This window comes from Mustela nigripes, chromosome 7 (genome assembly GCF_022355385.1).
Source record: "Mustela nigripes isolate SB6536 chromosome 7, MUSNIG.SB6536, whole genome shotgun sequence".
NCBI lineage: Eukaryota > Metazoa > Chordata > Mammalia > Carnivora > Mustelidae > Mustela > Mustela nigripes.
In genome coordinates, this window is record NC_081563.1 from 54,374,123 (window position 1) to 54,393,289 (window position 19,167).

At 43.4% G+C, this 19,167-nt stretch overlaps 1 protein-coding gene across 2 annotated transcripts in view; it reads right to left on the reverse strand.

Moving 5' to 3' along the window:
* Positions 1–697: 697 nt before the first annotated feature.
* The window catches only part of ARHGAP25 (Rho GTPase activating protein 25), an 86,004-nt gene continuing 67,534 nt past the window's right edge, over positions 698–19,167 (reverse strand). Inside the window, exons 5-10 of one of the 2 annotated variants that reach the window (XM_059405949.1) lie at positions 14,543–14,675; positions 11,159–11,232; positions 9,955–10,076; positions 9,073–9,269; positions 5,804–6,336; positions 698–2,817 (exon numbers count right to left, since the gene is read on the reverse strand). In XM_059405949.1, coding sequence (XP_059261932.1) covers positions 2,610–2,817; positions 5,804–6,336; positions 9,073–9,269; positions 9,955–10,076; positions 11,159–11,232; positions 14,543–14,675 — 1,267 coding nt within the window. In that variant the 3' untranslated portion in view covers positions 698–2,609. The remainder of the gene's footprint in view (positions 2,818–5,803; positions 6,337–9,072; positions 9,270–9,954; positions 10,077–11,158; positions 11,233–14,542; positions 14,676–19,167) is intronic. The other variant, XM_059405948.1, reaches the window with a different exon arrangement.

A 19,167-nucleotide genomic window follows, 5' to 3' on the forward strand; every position in this document is an offset into this window, starting at 1 on the left:
GTGTAGACATTCTAACCCCCAGAGATGAAGGCATCAGGTGGGTGGCATCCTCCTGAACGGGATGAGTGATGGAAAAGAAACACCACCGAGATGGCGAGCCCCTCCACCATGTGGGGAGGTGGGAGCCAACAGAACACAGATGACGCAGGTCTGTCTCTGTGAGCTGCTTTCCAAAGACTGGCTTCGGAATCCAGACCAAGCCGAGAGCTTTCCCATGCTCTGCCTCACACGGAGCCTTTGGGGCACAGAGGCCAGTGGCATCAGACCCCAGATCTTTGCAAGCCCTTCTATGCCCTCACAGGGTCTACGGTATAGAGAAACTCCTGCTTCTTGTATTCCCCTTTTATGGACAGCGGCAGAGGAGGAAGCAGGGCCCCTCCAGCCAGCCGGTTGCCCCCTCGATCATGAGGAGGAACAGCCACTCCAGTGGCTGCTGTGTTCTCTCATGGCCCTGGTGGAAGGAATAGAACAAGAGGTGTCATCTGGCCAGGAGGAGCTTGGAATTCGAATGCAGCCCTTCTGCTCAGCCTGAGTGCCTGCTCCGAGCCCCAGCAAGGTCCTGCCACACTGACCTCCAAACACAGACTTCAGGTCCTCCTCTTTGCACCTTCGAGCAAATGTTCCCTTTAGAATTCTGAGGTTACTTCCGTCCTCCGCTTGGTTTCAGCCCCTAGAGGGTCAGTGTGAGGAACCCACGCCCGGCAGAACTACAGACTCTCCTCGGTGTAAATTAGGTGTTCAACGAGTGTCTCCATGTTTGCCTCTCTGTAATTAGGAAACAAGCCCCAGGAAATCAAATATTTTATTGCTTTACTTAATGAGGTGCCAAATCACCCCCTTTCCTTTTCCCCCCAGTCTTCTATAAACTCATCTCCCAGAGAATGTGCTGGGTCTTGCCCCTGCCCTCCAGCAGTCTGGCGGCTGGTGGTGGGTGTGGCAGGACTAAACCACACTGACCCTCCTGTCTGCACCTTTTGCTCTGTGGGTCATGTGTCATGGCCACAGGGAGAGGGACAGAAATAAGGAGAGCAGAGGAAACAAAGAGAAGAAGAGAAAACAAAAGGATAAAAAGGAATAAGGGAGGAAACGTGCGCCGGGTTACTCTCATCGCAGTAACCTTTGATCTCAAACCTCTGAGGAAGCCAGGTGGCTTCAGGAGTTCAGGTAAACGTGTGGCAACAATGGGATTGACACCTGGACACCAAGCACAGGGAAACGTCTGCTGGGAAATCGGACTGGTGGCCTCCAGAGCACAAGGCACCTTGGAGAACATCTATTTATATGTGTTTCTGTCTCATCCTTATTCAAAGTCTGTCCTGTGTGTGTTTTCGGATATGTATGATAGAGTCGTGTAGTAGTACCTGTATGTGATTTCTAAGTAAAGCAATCTATTAGAGGGTGTCTGCTCAAGTATTTTCTTCCGATGGAGTACATGGTCAAAAGAGCTTGGCGATCACCTGATTAGAACAATGACAAGTGCCATGAAAGAGCCCTCTTTCCTACTTAGTGAGGCGTGGGGCCTCACCAGGGCCCTCAGCTAGGCTCCTTAATGTAGGAGGAGAAATCAGCTGTCTGCTCAAAGGCCCCTCTCCCAGCTGTTCTCTAGGGCCTCTGGTCCCTTTCAGGAGTGAAATCGTTTGCATTTCAGTGAAACAGGATATTATCGTGATTATTGCTATCTAAAACCCCCAAACCAGCCTCCAAGGAAGTGCCACCATGGGGAGAAGGCCTCTGTTCACAGGCCCACAGTATACAACTGTGGCCATGGAAAGGCAGGACCGGAATCCAGCCCAGGCCCTGCTCACCCAGCCATGTGCCGGGAGAGGAGTGCATCTGCCTCAAGGAAGGGGCACCTTTTACTAAGGCTCTCAAACGTGTCTGTAAGGTTTACCAACAGCCCTTTCTTTCTTTCCTCCTTCACTCTCTCTTCTTTCTTTCTTTCTCTTTATTTGAATATGATTTCTCATCAATTTTGCCTTCATAAATACAAAGTTTATTGCTCACTTTGTCTTAGTCTAATAATAATTTTGACTTTCCAGCCCTAGAGAGTGGGCATCATGGAAGGGGGTACAAAATGGGGCCTTGGTCAGCAGGTGAAGCCCCCAAAGCACAGCTCACCAGCTCACCACAGGTGAGTACAAGAAAGCTAAATGTCATTTTCTGTCCCTGTGTCTCAAGGCCATCATGAGACCATCTGATTAGATGAATTGTTCCCCAGAGGGGGAAAAAAAAAGAACTAATGCCTCAGTCCAGCCTTGGTTGGGGCCAGTCTATTGCCAGGTCCTGGGATGTGGCCTGCTTCAAATGTCTCCATTGGACATAGTCACCCAGCATGGAAAGTTTCATTTCACTCGGCCTGAGACTACAGTGGAATAATGCAATCCTTTTGAATACAGCCACAGAGGTCATGGATGTCCTCACACGTCCCTGCTCACCCTCATCTTCCTGCCAATTCCATTGGTTTATTTCACCAGGAAAAGTGATATTTCTCCTCAAATGCCTTCTCCCTCCTAGGGAGTAATTTTGCCTCTCAGTCATCAGGTAGCACCGAGAAAGGGAGTGTGTTGGGTGAGCCTCTGTAGGCTGCCTTCATGGTATGGTTGGAACCCTCAAGCATCAGCTTTGGGCTCTTTCATCGATTTGACAAATTCTTTGACTTCTTCTTCCAGGGCCTTGTTCCTCCTCTCAACATCCTCCCGGGAGCGCTCCACATTGCGGAGGCTGATTTCCAAGGCTGCAGATTTCTTCTTCTCCTTCTCCAGTTCTTCATTGAGCCTCACCACCTTGGCCCAGACATCATAATTTTCCTTCTCAAGGCTACAAGGAAGGAAATAACAGAATGAAAGAACGGGGCATGAGCTCTAGACTCTCCCTTCACCCTTGCTCACATACTATCCATTTTCCTTTGTACCTCCCAAGTCCTATATCCAACTTCCACCCCCCACATGAGGACTTCCCAGTAAACCTGAATACCCAGGGCATGTCTGAGCCCCCTCTTGACATTTTTTTTTTTTTTTTTTGACAGACAGAGATCACAAGTAGGCTGAGAGGCAGGCAGAGAGAGAGAGGAGAAAGCAGGCTCCCTGCTGAGCAGAGATTCCCCATGTGGGGCTCGATCCCAGGACCCTGGGATCACGATCTGAGCCAAAGGCAGAGGCTTTAACCCACTGAGCCACCCAGGCGCTCCCCCTTGTCATTTAACACGATCTTATAACATCTTCTGTGTTGTTGTTTTTCATGTTGTTCTATGTTTTGTATCTTCTATTGGATAGTTAAGTATTTGAAAGAAGGAACCACTATCTATATCATCTATATCTATATCTATATCTATATCTATATCTAAATTTTTTTTCCACCTCCACAGTGCCTTGCACATGTCCTGCAACAGAAATGCTGATAGGAGGTTGAAGCTCCATATTCCAGATTCCCAACACCTGTGCACACATGACTGCCTGCCCATCCTGCTCCCAGGGAGAGTAGCAGTGCTGCCTTCTCCTCTTAAGACCTCCTCGGGGAGGAGATTTGGAGAACTTCAGGAGCTTCCCTTTGGGAGCAGGGGCCATGGCAGCCCCACCCTCATTTCTGAATCTGCTCCAGGTGAAGAATCTGTTGGGTATCTGAATTCCTGGAAGTTTCCCTGTTATTAGCCCAAACCTTAGTCTAGTCACAGGTGCTCCCTGCTCTTCCAAGCCTTGCTGAATTAACTCCTACGAATGAGTACAATGCCATTTTTAAGCTCAGAGAGGAAATTTCAGGACTGTGGGGAGATTGTTTGATTGGAAATTTGCTTCAGAATTTCACTCTGTGAAGCGTTACCTCCTTGTCCAGCACCCAGTCCCCACCCCAAATGGCCTATTTTTTTTTTTTTTAGTAGAAACCTGAGTTCCCATTTGACCCCAGCCTGGCTCCTGTCTTCAGGGGCTTCGGCTGATTCTCCAGGTAATGGCCCTTCTTTGGAACCTTGCCTTCCCCTGCCTATCTCTTCCTACAGCTAAATTAGTCTCGTTCCTTCTGGCCCTCTCTTACAAATCCAGTTTTCTTCTCCAAGGTTACACTTGCTTCCATCTTGCTTTGGGAGAAATCTCAACTGAGAGAACTGCTGCTAGATTTTGACCACTGCTGCTGGTGGAGAGGTGGAATCTGGGTGGGCTCAGGAGCCTGACTGACCCGGTTCAAATCCCAGCCCTACTGATGATTAGTCGTGTGCCCCCAAGGAATCTTTTTATACTACCCGAGCCCCCATTTCTTCTGTATAATTATCTATCTCACAGCATTGCTGTGGGGATTACATGAGAAGGTGTGTCTGAAACACGAAGCTCACAGCAGGCGTTATAGACTGTTAAGTCTCCTCTCTCTGTTGAGGATGGGGGACCCCTCTGATGGGTGAATTCAGAGGACTTGGTTCCATGCAGGAGGAAAGGCCCCTCCATGGCAGCTGGGCTCGCCCTACCCTGCCAGTGACATCACGTGACAGCGCAGTAGGAAACTCCTCTGGGACGCTTACACCACAGACAAGATGGCACTTGAGGGTTGTCGTCCTACAAATTACTGATTTCACGTCCTTAGACAAAGGTTCTCCATTTTGCTTTTAGACGGGCAGCCCTCTATGTAGGAAACAAGGAATCAGGGCTCACAAAGTCTTCCTTTCATGTGTCTGAGCCTTAATGGACTGAAAAAGTACCCATAATTTGAAAGCCCCACTAGTTCGCATTTTACTACGTCATGATTTGTGTTCATATGGGCTAAGCTGGATTGAGCTTACGTTCATGAAAAGTCAATGGTGTGAAAAAGATTTCAAGAAAATAGTTTATCTACCCCGGAGGCCACATTTTGTCCAAGCACCTTAGGGATGTGCATGACAGTTGTGGCAATAGCCTCCGTGTTGGCCTTCCATTCACCTTGGGGGGGGGGGTGAGCTCAGTGAGAAGCCAGTGATTTGGTGAAGGTTTAGTTAAGCAGATCTGGCTGGAAGCTCTGCCTCACACAGGCTTTAAGGTGGCTGGCAAGGCCTTCTGCCCTCATCTGCCCTCTCTCCTATCAGCTATTCCCCACTGTTCCAGCCCATTGCCACTCTTCCAATGCCCGAACAGACTGACCTGCTCCCTTCCACACCCTCTGCATCTCTACTTCTCCCTACCTGGCTTGTTCTTCCCCCACAAATGCCCTCATCTCTTCAGGCCTTTGCCCTAGTGCCACCTTCTCAGTGAAGCCTTCTTGACTATCCTGTTTAACATAGGAACCCCCTTTTTGGACCTCCCAAACTTCTGCCCTGCTTTATCTTCCCCATAGCATGTTCCAGCATCTAACATAGCATATATTTTAATTACTTATATATATATTCTCTGTTTCTGATAGAAGGAAAACTCTATAAGCACGGAGACTTTTGTCTGTTTTGTTCAGTGCTCTTCCCCAACAGCTGAGATGGTGTGTGGCACACAGTAGGTGCTCAGTAAACATTTTCAGAAGGGATGACTCCCATTTCTATGGAAAAATTTAAAGTTCCTCTTAATTTTTAGAGCATGTTGACCCTTAAAGAATCATGATTTGGAAACTGTTTAAGCTGCATAAGCTACACACTTCACTTTTTCATGAATTTAACCTAAAACTTAAAAGAGTTTTTACTACCGCAGTCATCTCATCATTCCCTCTACCTCTTTCCTCAATTACACCCAACTGCTATAGATTACTGCATTCTCTAAACTCAAGATTTCTAACATCACTTCTTCAGCAGAGGAGAACAATTTCTGTTGCTTCTGAAAATGGAAGCTGAGTGATTGCCCAAGGCCCCTCACAGGTGACTTACTTTTTAATCTGTTCCTCATACGTTTGCTTCTGTGTTTCTATTTCCTTTTGCAGCTCCTGGACCACCCTCTGCAAGGATTCAAGTTCCTCTTCCCCAGAGTTCTTTTTTCCAGGCCCAGTTTCAGAGGTGGAGCTGGCAAGAGTTTCTCTCTTGGAATCACAAGCTTGGTAAGAGCTAGCAGCTGCCTCATCCCCAGGGGTACAGGGCGGGGCAGGGACATTATCGTAGGTGGAAGTCCGCTGGGAGTCTGGGCAGGGGGGCACGCCTTGAGACATCGTTCTCCTGTGCCCTTCCCCGGCCTTTACCTCTGAGGAAGGTGACCAGAACTCATTTTTAAAGATCTCCACTTTGCTGCTGTTGGCACCTTGAAACGCTGATGTCAAGAAGCATTTCCGATTAGGGAGTGTCTGAGTCCTTTTCCGTGACTGCAGCTTCCAATCACCTAGCTTTTCCCTGGGGGCTTTACTGCTCTCTTCCAGAAACCCATCATTCGGCCGTTGTCCGGTGGGGCTGGTTGTGTCCGAGTCGCTGGTCTAGAAAGAAATGGCCATGGATGTCACATGGGTTTTTACCATGTGTCAGGTTCCCAAGATAAGGATTAGCAACCTGAAAGAAAGAATCTCCAGGCTGCACACCCGTGAAACTCTTAATGAGAAGACCATCTCTTAATTCATCACATTATTGATTATCTGCATGGTGGTTTTTTTTTTTTTTCCCGAAAGGATATTGCACTGAAAGGAACTAACTCATGCTCTAAAAATCAATTGTCTATTAGTGGTAAGAGAGTCTTAAAGTAGGATTTTTTCATAGCTTTAGGATGAGGAGGCTTTTCTAACTAGAACTCAAAATCCAAAAACCATGAAATACAACTGTGATAAATTTAACCTACGTAAGTTTCCATGACTCCCCAAATTAAAAAGAACAAAAATAAAACAAAGAAATCACCATAAATAAAATAAAAAAAGAAATGACACACCAGCAAAAACATTTATAATACATATCATGGACAACGAGCTACTCTCTCGTATAAAAAGCTCATAAAAATTGACAAGAAAAAGACCAACAACCAACATAAAGATGGACAAAGGATAAGATCAGACCATCCACAGACGGAAAGAAAAATGCAACGAATCCTTACACATAAGAAAAGATGTTCAACTTCTCTCATTGTTTAAAAAAAAAAAAAACCAAATCAAAATTAAAATTACTGAAATATCAGGGTGCCTGGGTGGCTCAGTTTTGGACTCTGGATTTCAGCTCAGGTCATGATCTCAGGGTCATGAGATCAAGCCCCACCTTGAGCTCTAGGCCCAGCTGAAGATTTCCTCCTCCCTCTGTCCCCCGACACCCTCTTACATATATACTTATGCATTCACTCTCTCTCTCTCAAAAAAAAAAAAAAAAGTGAAATATCAGTTCTCATCTATCAATAATACACCTCCCCAAATCTGAAAATACATTTTGTTAGTGAAACTATAAGGAAACAGGCTCTTTTGTGCATTGACGGTAGAAATATAAAATGGCACAACCTCTATTTGACAATTTTAATAAAAATTACACATAAATCTACTTAACCTCTGACTCAGCAATCCTTATTCTGAGAATTTATCCCAGAACTACATCTACTCAAGTATAAGATGAAGCATGGTCAAGGTTATTAATTGCAACCTGGTCAGATGAGGGGTCTATCCATGTATTGACATAAAAATATCTTCAGGATATACTCTTACGTGGAAAAATGCAAGATAAAGATAAAGAGTAGATGTATGTGTGTGTGCGTGTGCACGCTTGTGTGTGTGTGTGTGTGTGTGTGGAGAAAGAGAGAGCAAGAGAATATATTTGCATAAAAATGTAAATAATTTACATTCATATCTGTTTGCATAAAGAAACACTGGAAGGATAAATACGAAGCAAATAAAGGTGAGGAAGGATGGAATGGATGGAGATAGCAAAGGAAGCAAGATTTCTTAATACATAGTTTTTCTCATTTTAATTTTTTTGAACCATAGATATATAAATTAAAAAGAAAAAAAGAAGATAAACAATGAGCCCTAAAATCAGAAAATCAAGGCCTAAGCTCTCCTTCTAATCTCTCTATCACCTGCTTCCTCGACCCTACCTGGAGACAGAAGCCCTGGGGCCTCAAAGTGAGCGCTAGAACTAAAACCCACTCTGTAACACCCTAGTGCTGCCATTTTCCGCCCACTGGTCAACCTCCCTGAGCCTCCAGTCCTGAAAAACAAGACGTGGATGACAAATTCTGCCCTACAGAGTTATGGTGAGGACCCCAGAGGTGACCTACTTATGTTTCCCATCACAGTGTCTGCCCATAGCTGCCCATACTGTTACAATAAACAGAAACCTATCAAATAAGCATAACAATGTCTACTCCCAAGGACCGCTAATTGGATTTCATTGTATGAAGTATGAGCATTTCTAAATATTAATTTGAGGGTGTTGGTAAAATGCATCATGTACAGACATCACCTAAGAAAAATCATAACTACTACCACTACCTATCCTTTTTTCATACTTTTTTAATTATCCTCAGGATTAACAGTACTATAGACAACTTCATTACCAGGTCAACCAGAAACTTTAAATTTATCTCTTGGTCACATAAAAAGAATCAAGCTGCTACAAAAAGTTCATGGCTGTTTTTTTTTTAAGTATTTGTCTCTAAAAATACATAAAAATATTTGAACTTTGTAAATTATTGGCCTCAACTACTCTACATTTCAGAGGTTGCAGAGTTTTTTGACATTGGGAATGTGAGCCACGACCTTTTAGTACAAATGAGGGGAGTGACATTGCTGAGACAGCTTATCAGGGAATGAGAAATATTACATGAACACATCACAGAAATCACGTTTCATGGATTAGCGGGAAACCAGTTCTCTCTGGACTTTGACCTGGAATTTTCAATAACTCTTGCTAAAACCCTTACAATGTGACATATAATTTCCCCTATTGAACTTTCCTGGACTGTGTTTGGAAAGGCTTCCCTTTTAGAGTGGGCTTTAGTGAGTATTCTCACTGCTTAGTCACTGGGAAACTGGCACACGTATCACTAACCCCACCTCTAGGATGCCAACAGAGACTAGATTTTGAAAGAGGTCAGCTTTCAAGATGCATTCAAATGGCTCTGTGTCCATTGTCATGGCATCCTCTAAAACTGCTCAAACCTCCACCCCAGACTAGCACTTACATGGAATGACTTGGACTAAAGGAAGAGTTAGAGGGAAGGAAGAAATTTCTCTGCACCTTACCACATTACTGAAGCTCTCTGTCCTAGAAATTGGAGGGTCTTCAGTGGCATCCCAACCCACAGAGCTTCGAGCTACTGGAGGTTTCTTAGGGTCATTTTTCTGAGCAGGGGGTGACAGGGGTGCATCCTTGGACTTGGGGAAGAGGACTTCGTGGTCTCTGATCATCATGGTCATCACTCTTTGGATCTGAGGAGTCCCTGAAAGAAGAAAGAGATTTGTAGACCTGGACCATGGCAAGAGGTGGGCAGTCCTCACAGTCTCCACCCAAGGGATGTCTCTAAATTTGGCTCTAAAACCACAGGGCCCAAAAGGTCAGTCTTTGATCAGAAACTAAGCAATACAGTAGAGAAAATGAAGACATCTTTCTCCCCTGATGTGGTCCTCAACATGTCATCTCATTTCTTATTGCACACACAGTAAATACGTGCCAGGTGTACTGCCTTCCCAAATGCATGGCAGACATCAGTACTCTATGCCAGCACTTCTGTTCACCAAATCAAGACACAGCCACAGAAGCTTTTTCAACACAACTTCACAAGTAATCTTTTGTGAGTTATCTTATACAATCAAGCTTGCTTTCTCTATTCACTGGCAAACTTGCTTTCTCTGGCTAAGGTTATTTAAAAGTTCTACACGACTAAAAAATACTGTTTTTGTGCTAGCCTTTTGTACTGTGTGACCACTGGCTCAATTTTTCACCATTCTGCTCAGCTGAGATCTGGAAAATGGACATAACTTCTGCCCTGCTCCTTTCACGGGGCTATTTCACAGTAGGGACAAGGGAATCAACTGAAAATGCTTGGAAAATTGCAGTGCCCTTTGATAACTAGATAATTGTTGTCACTTCCTCTGCACCTGCCTTCCCCACGGGACCAGCTATACCTCTCATGATCACAGCAGGGTCTTCGACCTTCGACCTGATGAGATTCACACCAATCACGGTAGCCAGGTTATCGACACTCATCTTGTTAACACCACAGTTGAGCTGGATTTCATGTAGGAACCTGTGGGCAGCCAGGAAGTCCCGTAGTAGGAAATAGAAAGCTGCCAGAAGGAAGCACTTCCAGATACCACAGAGATCTCAGAGATGGATCCCATCTCCTTCTTTCTAGTCTCAGGAATGGGACTATGATTACAGTGCCAAGCATCTCAATTCTCAGTGGGTAATCAACAGCTAGAAAGAATTTTTACTATAATTCCACCTAATGAAGGCATGAAGCTCTCACCTTCCTTATTAAAAAAAAAAGCAACAACCACCAAAAAAAAAACCTGACAATATTGGCAAAGGAATTTCTAAATACCTTCTCCAAAACTATTTTTAAATGGATAGGCTGAAACAACTTAAAATTCCAAATACATAGAAACTACCAAATAAATGGTGGTGTTTTCAAACGAGGAAACATTATGGAATACCATAGTCATTTATAATTCTATTTTATGACATAGGGAAATGCTCAAAATATAATATTAAACCAAAACCAGTAGGATACAAATACATACAAAAAATTGTTCCCCAATAATTTATATTGATATATGTAAAGATCTTTCATAGAAAGAAAAATATCCAGAAGGAAATATGCCCAAGCAGTAATAGTGACTTTTGCTGAGTGAGGACACTGTGTATTATTTTTATTTCTTATTTATAGTATGTTGTATTTTTCTGGTTTCCAAATCAAGCATGTATCACTTTTATAACCTGGATACTACAACATGTTACGTGTTGCCATGAATGTCTCCAGGACACTAAATTATGGTCCCAGAGTCGGGAAGATGGGAGATACTGCTAGAAACATTATAAGGATTTTGGGTGTTCCTGCATGTCCCAGGACTCCAGGCAGCCCTGGGGCAGGCCTAAAGGAGGAAGCATGTTCACTTTGCTTGCCAATCAGACTTGGAATGGATCCTTGAAATTATCTTGTGGATAAAGGGAACTACTTCAGTGCTGCATGAATATGGCTGACCTTCCCAAGGTCTGGACCAGAAGCTGTGAGTTCAAAGAGACCCCCTTTCCTCCTCTAACTGGGCCTTTTTTTTTTTTTTTTTTTTTTTCTGATACACCTAGAAAGTGATGCCAGGGGACTTTTACCTGCATATGTAGCTCAGGAGGCTATAGTTGTCTCGAGGAAGGATGGACAGCTGCTTCACCAACTCCTGCTGAGCCTGGGAAGAGATTTTACACTGTAAACCAGCCTGCTCCCTTTCCAGCAATGAGACTCTAGAAGATGGGGAACATAACTGATGTATCGGTACAGAAGCAGCATGGGCAGTCACTCCTGTTCCATAGTTTTTGTGTGTTGTTTTTTTTTTTTTTTTAAGAAGTTTTCACTTTGAAATAATTATAAATTCACAGGAAGCTGCAAAAAAAAAATAGTATGGAGAGGCTACGGATATTTTTACAGCCCATTTTTAAAAATTTGTCATATCCTCTTCCCCAACTCAGAGCTACTCTAAGGCAAGCATGATTTGACAACTCATACTCTTTTTTTTTTTTTAAAGATTTTATTTTTATTTATTCGACAGAGAGAGATCACAAGTAGGCAGAGAGGCAGGCAGAGAGAGAGGAGGAAGCAGGCTCCCCGCTGAGCAGAGAGCCCGATGCGGGACTCGATCCCAGGACCCTGAGATCATGACCTGAGCCGAAGGCATCGGCTTAACCCACTGAGCCACCCAGGCGCCCAACAACTCATACTCTTAATAATTGTTTGCTTAGTGAATGCTTGAGATCTAACACTCCAGTAAAGAACTGGATCATAACCAAATACCCCAAGCTATTTGGTATTTAAAACCAAATACCCCAAGAGAAGAGAAGTGAAAAAAAAAAATCAGTAGTGAGAGAATAAGGAAGTTTCTAAGAAGGGTTTTAAGCAATATGGCCTTGCTGAGACCTGCTGGGACACAGGATAGGCTGACTAATCTGGGGGCTGGGGGACAGGTAAAGGTCAGAATGTTCTAGCTCCATGAGACCATCATACAAGGAATGCATGTGCCAGGGAGGGGAAGGAGAGAGAGATTTTCTTAGTTCTTTTCATCCGCAGCTGCCTGTAGTGTCTGTAGTCATTGCCGATAACGTCGTGATTATAAAAGCGCGTCAGTTAACATGAGACACACGTCATGATTATAAAAGTGCGTCAGTTAACATGGGACACACAGGCTCCCTCAACCCTGAGCAACTCTCCTTTGCACCCTAAGCCCTGTCAGCCTGCGCGCAGTGACTTGGTGCAGACTCTCTGTATCCAGGATGCTTGCTTCATACTGGGATTCCATCCTCTTCAGTTTAACAAGCCAATTCTTCACAAGGCTGATGTCCTCTGCCCTATCCAGATGAACATTACCCCAGATTAGAAACTTAGAGATGTTGAGATGGAGGAAAGTTGGGAGAAGCAGGTCCTAAGTGGGGAAGTTCGGTGGGCGTGGTGGGGGGGGGGAGTCTTACTGTCAGATCTGCATCTGTGTACCTCCTTTGTTTTCCCTGCAGCCAGGGGCTGAGAGGTTGCCTGGCCTTTCTAGCCAACTTTTAAACCTCATTCCAAAAAGCGTTGTTGCATTTATTCTTCTCCCCACTTAAGCCCCCATGTTGCATCGCCACAAAGAGGAGCTGATGTGCCTATATTAATTAAGATTTGTCATGTCCTCGTTTCACCCCCCACAAAAAAAAGTCATAAATCCTGCCCCAAATCATGCACTCAGCTACTCAATTTAAAGTGGTTTGAGGTATTTGATTATAGTCCCATTGTGCATTGGATTGTTACATCCCAGGAAGGTTGACACCACGATTGGCTTTATTTGCGTTTTGTTGCTGAGGAAGATCTGTATGAGATCACGCAACCTCACTTTTGGGTCGGAAAATAGCTACAACAGCTCCAGCGTATTTGCTTCACCTGTATCATCTCTTTCATTTCCTTATGTTGAAATACAAAATCACCTTTTTTCTTGTGCCAGGATCCTCTTAAATGGTGAAGCTCTTTGCCCTGAGTTAGGAGAGAAGTTCTCATAGTTTACTCTTTCTACCCGGTCTAGGGTACCATTGTTCTGTGGTTTAAAAATGACAACCGGGTGTGTGTGTATGTGTGTATACATATAAAATATATATCATGATATATGTGATATAATGATATGATGATAATGATATAATATATTATCATATGATACCTTATATAATATATTATATATAATAAAATGATATAATATATAATGATATATACCATTATATATATGTGTGTGTGTATATATATATATAGTTTTCTTGGGGTATACTATTTAATAAATTCTAAAATAGAGAATAAACCTCTCCTTAAAACAATCATTTAAAAATATCATTCACCTACCTCATATCTCTTGTCCTCAAAACAATCCTAAGTATAGCAGATGTTATTATGAAATTTGTCTCAGTTTGTGCTGTCCAGTACAACAGCTACTTGACATAGGTGACTATTTAAATAAGAAAACAAAATAAAATTAGGAATTTGGTTCTGTAGCTGAACTAGCCACATTTCAAGTGCCCAATAACCACGTGTGGTTAGAGGTTATCATATTGATCAATGCAACTATATACCAGTTCTGCCATTATAGAATGTTTTGCTGTAAATGAACTCTAGTAGAAAATGCTTAATTTGCCTAAAGACAAAATCAAAGTTAAATCCAGGTCTTCACTGTAGGCTTTTCTGCGCACCATTTTGCCAAAGAGAGCTTTAACACAGTAGTGCTAAGAACTACCCACGCCCCCAAGCAGGGACTTAGACCCTAATTATTAGCAGTATTAATAAAAGTATTTCTTAGGCATTTGATTTTGCAAATCCTGGTTAAAAACCATGAAGATCTTTTTATTGTTAGATGGGTTTTCCTGGTTTCTTTTGTTGGTTGGTGTGTTTAATTAACATGAGTCCAGGGTAGTGACTATTGACTATAAGACCTTTCTGGAAATGATTTACATAAGATCACAAATCCTGCAGGCAAACACGATGCCTTCTAACAAGAAGGCATCCACAGACACTGACCACAGCCCTGTAAGCAGCTGCAATGGAAAAGAACAAAGAAAAGCTCCTTGTCCTTCCTTTCTCTGTCAAATGCATCCCTGGTATGTCTATGCCTGACACTCATTCACCATGGAACTAGAACATTCTCACCTCTCCCCTGACTTCCAGTGTGTCAGCTCTGTCCTTGCGTCCCACGGGGTCTCAGCAAGGCCATATTGCTTGAAACCCTTCTCAGAAGCTTCCTCTGTCTCTTATTAATTTTACAGTGACTTGGGTGTATTCAGTGATATTCAATTCTGCATTGGATTGTTACATCTCAGCAAGGCTGTCACGATGATTGGTTTAAATTGCCTTTTGTGCTGACAAAGTTCCAGTTTGAAAAAGTATCTCACTCAAAGTTATGGGTTCCCTGACCCACCGTTGCTTGCCCACCAGAATAGTTCAATAAACGACACCTTCTTCCAAAGCAGGACAACTAACTTCAATGAGATACAGACCTTTGCCTCATCTGCATTCATGAGCTGCCCACAGAGCAGGAACCCCTCATATTGATTCCAGGGAACCACGGGCTCTGGGAGGTCACGGAGGTAGAGCTTCAACAGGGAGGCCACTGTGTGCACGTCTGTCTCTCTGCAAAAAAATATGCAATGTTCTTTGAAAGTGAAACTCCGGAACATTCCTCACCTCCCCTTAGTGATCCACTGAATAGAACCTCAGGTTCCAAAAGGGAGTTTTGCCAAGGAGTAGAGTCTGATACAGATGTATCTGAACACAACATCTTTACTAATCTTCTGGAATAATGACCCCCAATACTTCTTCCTTTATCTCTTCTACCCAACTACCTCAAAGGTAAGTTCAAGGTCTATCTTTTCATTGATCCTATTAAATTATTTTTGTCTTCATCTCTTTCTTTGTTCTCCAAGTTCCTTAGTGCCTCACAATTTTGCATTCTCTACTTAGTCTCTAATTTTTCATGCAATAACTCATTTATATCTGTGGTCCATGATCTCGTTTAAGCCTCAGAGAGCTTAAAACGTTTCTGGGATTCATTTACATATTTGCACAGTCACGCTTTCAGTCAGTAAGCATTGACAGAACCTACTAGGTGCAAGATACTATGTCAAGCACTGCAATTTCAGCGGGGACCCTGAGGGACACACAGGACACCCAGCCTCATTGAACCATAGAGCTGTGCAGACTCACACATTACCAAGTCATTACAATATTGTGAGGTTAGTACCATGACCAGGAAACCCAGCACCTAGGACTGTATGAAAGTATGAAAAACAGGGACACCCAGTGGAGAGTTGGGGAGCCATGGGGACAATCTGAAGAGTGACAAGAAGTTATAGCAGGGGGAAGGGAGAACATGGGGAAGGGAGGGTGGGGAGCAGAGGTCCTGCTGCAGACACATAGATGGTATTCTGATGGCTACCTGTTAACGAGGGAGGCTCGGGTTTTTCCAGTACAGCTTCTCCAGCTTACAGCAGGAGTGGGTAACCCTTGGCCCAGGAGTCAAATCTGGCCCACTGCCTGTATTTGTACAGCCTTTGAGCTAAGAATGGATTTTATGTTTCTAAATGGTTGGGAACAAAACTCAAAGAAAGCTTATTCCATGGCCTGTGAAAATATGAAATTTGAATTTCAGCCTCCCTACAATGTTACAGGAATACAGTCATGTTCATTCATTTTTGCATTGTCTTTGGCTCATTTTGTACAAAGATTCTGCTAAGAGCTGAGCTGAGAAGCTGCAGCAGAAACCAACTGGCCTACAAAGTCTCGATATTTCATATGTGGCCCTTCATCGAAGTCCACTGACCTTCTGCATTTATTCTGCAGTTCCGTAAGAGAAAATAAGTCTGAGTCTACCATATGCTTGAAGTTCATTAGTGAAGAAATTATTTGCTTCATATAAAAAAAATCAGTATTCTTAAGCAACTGTCCAGGTAGTATTTTGAAAAGCTACAATGTGGTAAGAGGTTCACACCATGTGAGTGTCTCCTTAGTTTTAGGGATGGGGAATATAGAATTGGCTGGGAGAAGAGCTTCCTGGAGAAGGGGCAGAATGGGTCAGTGTGGGCAGAAGGAGGAGAAGGGAGGCATTGGAGGGGGCAGAAATGAGAATGTCAGGACTTGACATTCTGTCTTGACCTCCCGAGTAAGTATTTTTTGTTTGTTTTAATAGCCAGTGTTCAGAGCTGTCTCCTGAAAAGGCCCCCCTTTTGCAGCCTCAAAATGAGACTGTAAACTGGCATAGAGCCCAGACTGTGGTCCACTGTTGCCTCAGGAAATTGAGGGTGGGAACCATTCACTTAAGGTGGGGATTCTGGAAAAGCCTTCCCTGCTGACTCACTGCCTAAAAATATTCCTGGGCAAAGCCCTCTTGTCAAAATACATGAGAAGTTCCCAAGAAAACAGCAGAAAGACAACCTGCTGACACACATTATCCGAAAGTCCAAGAGTGGGTCCTCCTCATGCCCCAGCACCACAACCATCTCTATGGTCTTAGTAAGATCCAGGGCCTCTCCCTCACTCCACATCCAGTTAGCTTCCCAAGCCCCTCAATCCTACCCGAATGTCATTTGAGTTGCTCTAAGTCCTGCCCCCCACCCTTCACTGCTCTATTTCAGAAGGTAATGGCCTCCTGCCAGGATCTTGCCCCAGCTTCCTCTCTGGCCTCCTGCCTCCACGGTTCCATTCTCTGACATTCTGTCCACTACCTGGCACAGTCCCCAACACACAAATTACACCCAAGCAATGAATGTTGCCAACAACAATTTGAAATAAGAAAGACAGCATCAATGATACATTAAAAAAACAGAATCTTTCGAAGATAAATGACAATAACAAAAACCACAAACTACTAGATAGTTCAATCAGAAGAAACTATGATAGCAAAAATATCTAACATTAGAAAAAAGAAAGGGTTATAACCATTGATATAGTATAGATGCTTCAAAGTTATAACCAAAGAGCACAATTATCTATATAAATCATCTGGGAATATTTAAAACCAGAGGAAGCTTCCTGATTCATTTTACTGGGGGAAGATAATTCTGTTTGTCCTGACTAACCCCTCGTGCCTCCTTAGTGTGTCTGAGTGTAAATGTCGTTTCTCTTTGGAGGGTCTCTGTAAATCCACCAGAATATGCCAAAGGCTCCTATTCTGGGGCACCTGGGTGATGCAGTCCATTAAGCATCCCACTCTTGGTTTCAGGGTTGTGAAAGTGAGTCCTGGGTTGGGCCAACTACAAGTCCATTTAAGCTGAGATGCCCTTCAACAGACAAATCAATAAAGAAGATGTGGTCCATTTAGACAATGGAATATTTCTCAGCCATCAGAAAGGATGAATATCCAGCATTTGTGTCAACATGTATGGAACTGGAGGGGATTAGGCTGAGTGAAATAAGTCAAGCAGAGAAAGATAATTTTCATATGTTTCACTCATATGTGCAACATAAGGAATAATATAGAGGACATTAAGAGAAGGAAGGGAAAACTGTAGTGGGGGAAATTAGAGGGAGTGATGATCCATGAGAGACTGTGGACTCCGGAAAAAAACTGAGGGTTTCGGAGGGGAGGGGCAGGATGGGGGGATGGGTTAACCCAGTGATGGGTATTAAGGAGGGCACGTATTGCATGGAGCACTGGGTGTCATATGCAAGTAGTGAATCATAGAACATTACATCAAAAACTAATGATGTACTGTATGGTGACTAACATAATAAAAAAATTTTTTAAAAAGACTCTCTCTTTCTGCCCTTCTCCCCCACTTTCTCTCTAATAAATAAATCTTTTTAAAAAGGGGGGAGGCTCCTGCTCTATGTTCTCAGAGTACCATCCAGTTTTCAATTTTAGCACTTAACACAATGGAAATTATGCAATTATTTCAGGAAATTTTTGGTTTAATATCTGTGCCCCCATTGTAACAGGGTCAAATCAGTTGTCACAGTTATAGTCTAAATTTCCAGCATGATTTTTCCTGATTTTGCTCTTCCTTCAACCCAATGAAACATCTTTAAATTATTATTTTTTAAGTCAAGGACAAGGGCAAATCAGGAGCCAGGTGACTTCTGAGTTCAACCCCTGATCCCCCAGAGATTAGCCCAGGCACCACGGATGGCTCTGCCAATCCTTCCGTGGTAGCACGGACCTTAAAATGTGGCACGTCTGTATGTGTCTCAGAGAACTACAGCTATCAGAAGCCCATTAATTTTGTGGATGGCAGAAGCTCAACAAAGAGATTTTTAAATGTACATGTATATGTTTAATGAGAATCTGATCTAGGTGCTCTAGAATCTACCAAATAAAAACTCCTTTGTTTCTCTTCATTCCAGTGAGACAATTTGGGGGATCTAGAACCACACGTATGACCAATGTAGGTCTGGATGAGTACCTACAAGGTTTACGTAGACCTAAGTCTCGGCCCTCTTAAGAGCCCCCAGGCGACCCCTCCTAGTTCTCATGTGTAAACTCTACTTCTTAGTTCTGGGGATGGAAGGGTCATGACAAGCTGTGAAACTTTCCTTCTTTCAGCCCCAAATATTTCCCAGGAATCAAAGACTATGACTCCACCACCCAGGCTGACTTTATAGGTCCATAAAATCAAGCCCAAGGCAGGTTATCTGACAAAACCCTACAATCACCTCTATCCCTCCTGGCTGAGTGTTCACATCCCTTTAGCAACAACTCACCTTTATCTTTTGATCAACTCAAAGCTAATTAAAAACATAAGAAGAAAACGGAATACAAAGTTGGTGAGCTTAATTGAACAGCTGTCTGATAATGAAATGCAATTTATAGTGCTGCTGAGAGGTCCGTAAATTTGATGCCCATAACCCACTACAGTTACTGTAACAACTCCACCCATTGCTTTCCTGTAAAAATACAGTGCTCTTGATAAGTTAACCTACTGCACACCGAGGGCAGCAGAGACGGACATGTGGTGGGTCAAACTCAGATAGTGGCCGTGAGACTGGAGAGAACAGGTGGTATGAGAGATGCTTCAGGGAACAATGGGCATTGCTGGAGATGGGAGAGGATATCAGGGAGAGGGACCTAATGGCATGTAGCTGTTCATGGTTCTCCCAGGATCAACCCTGTTCCTAGGTCATAAATAAC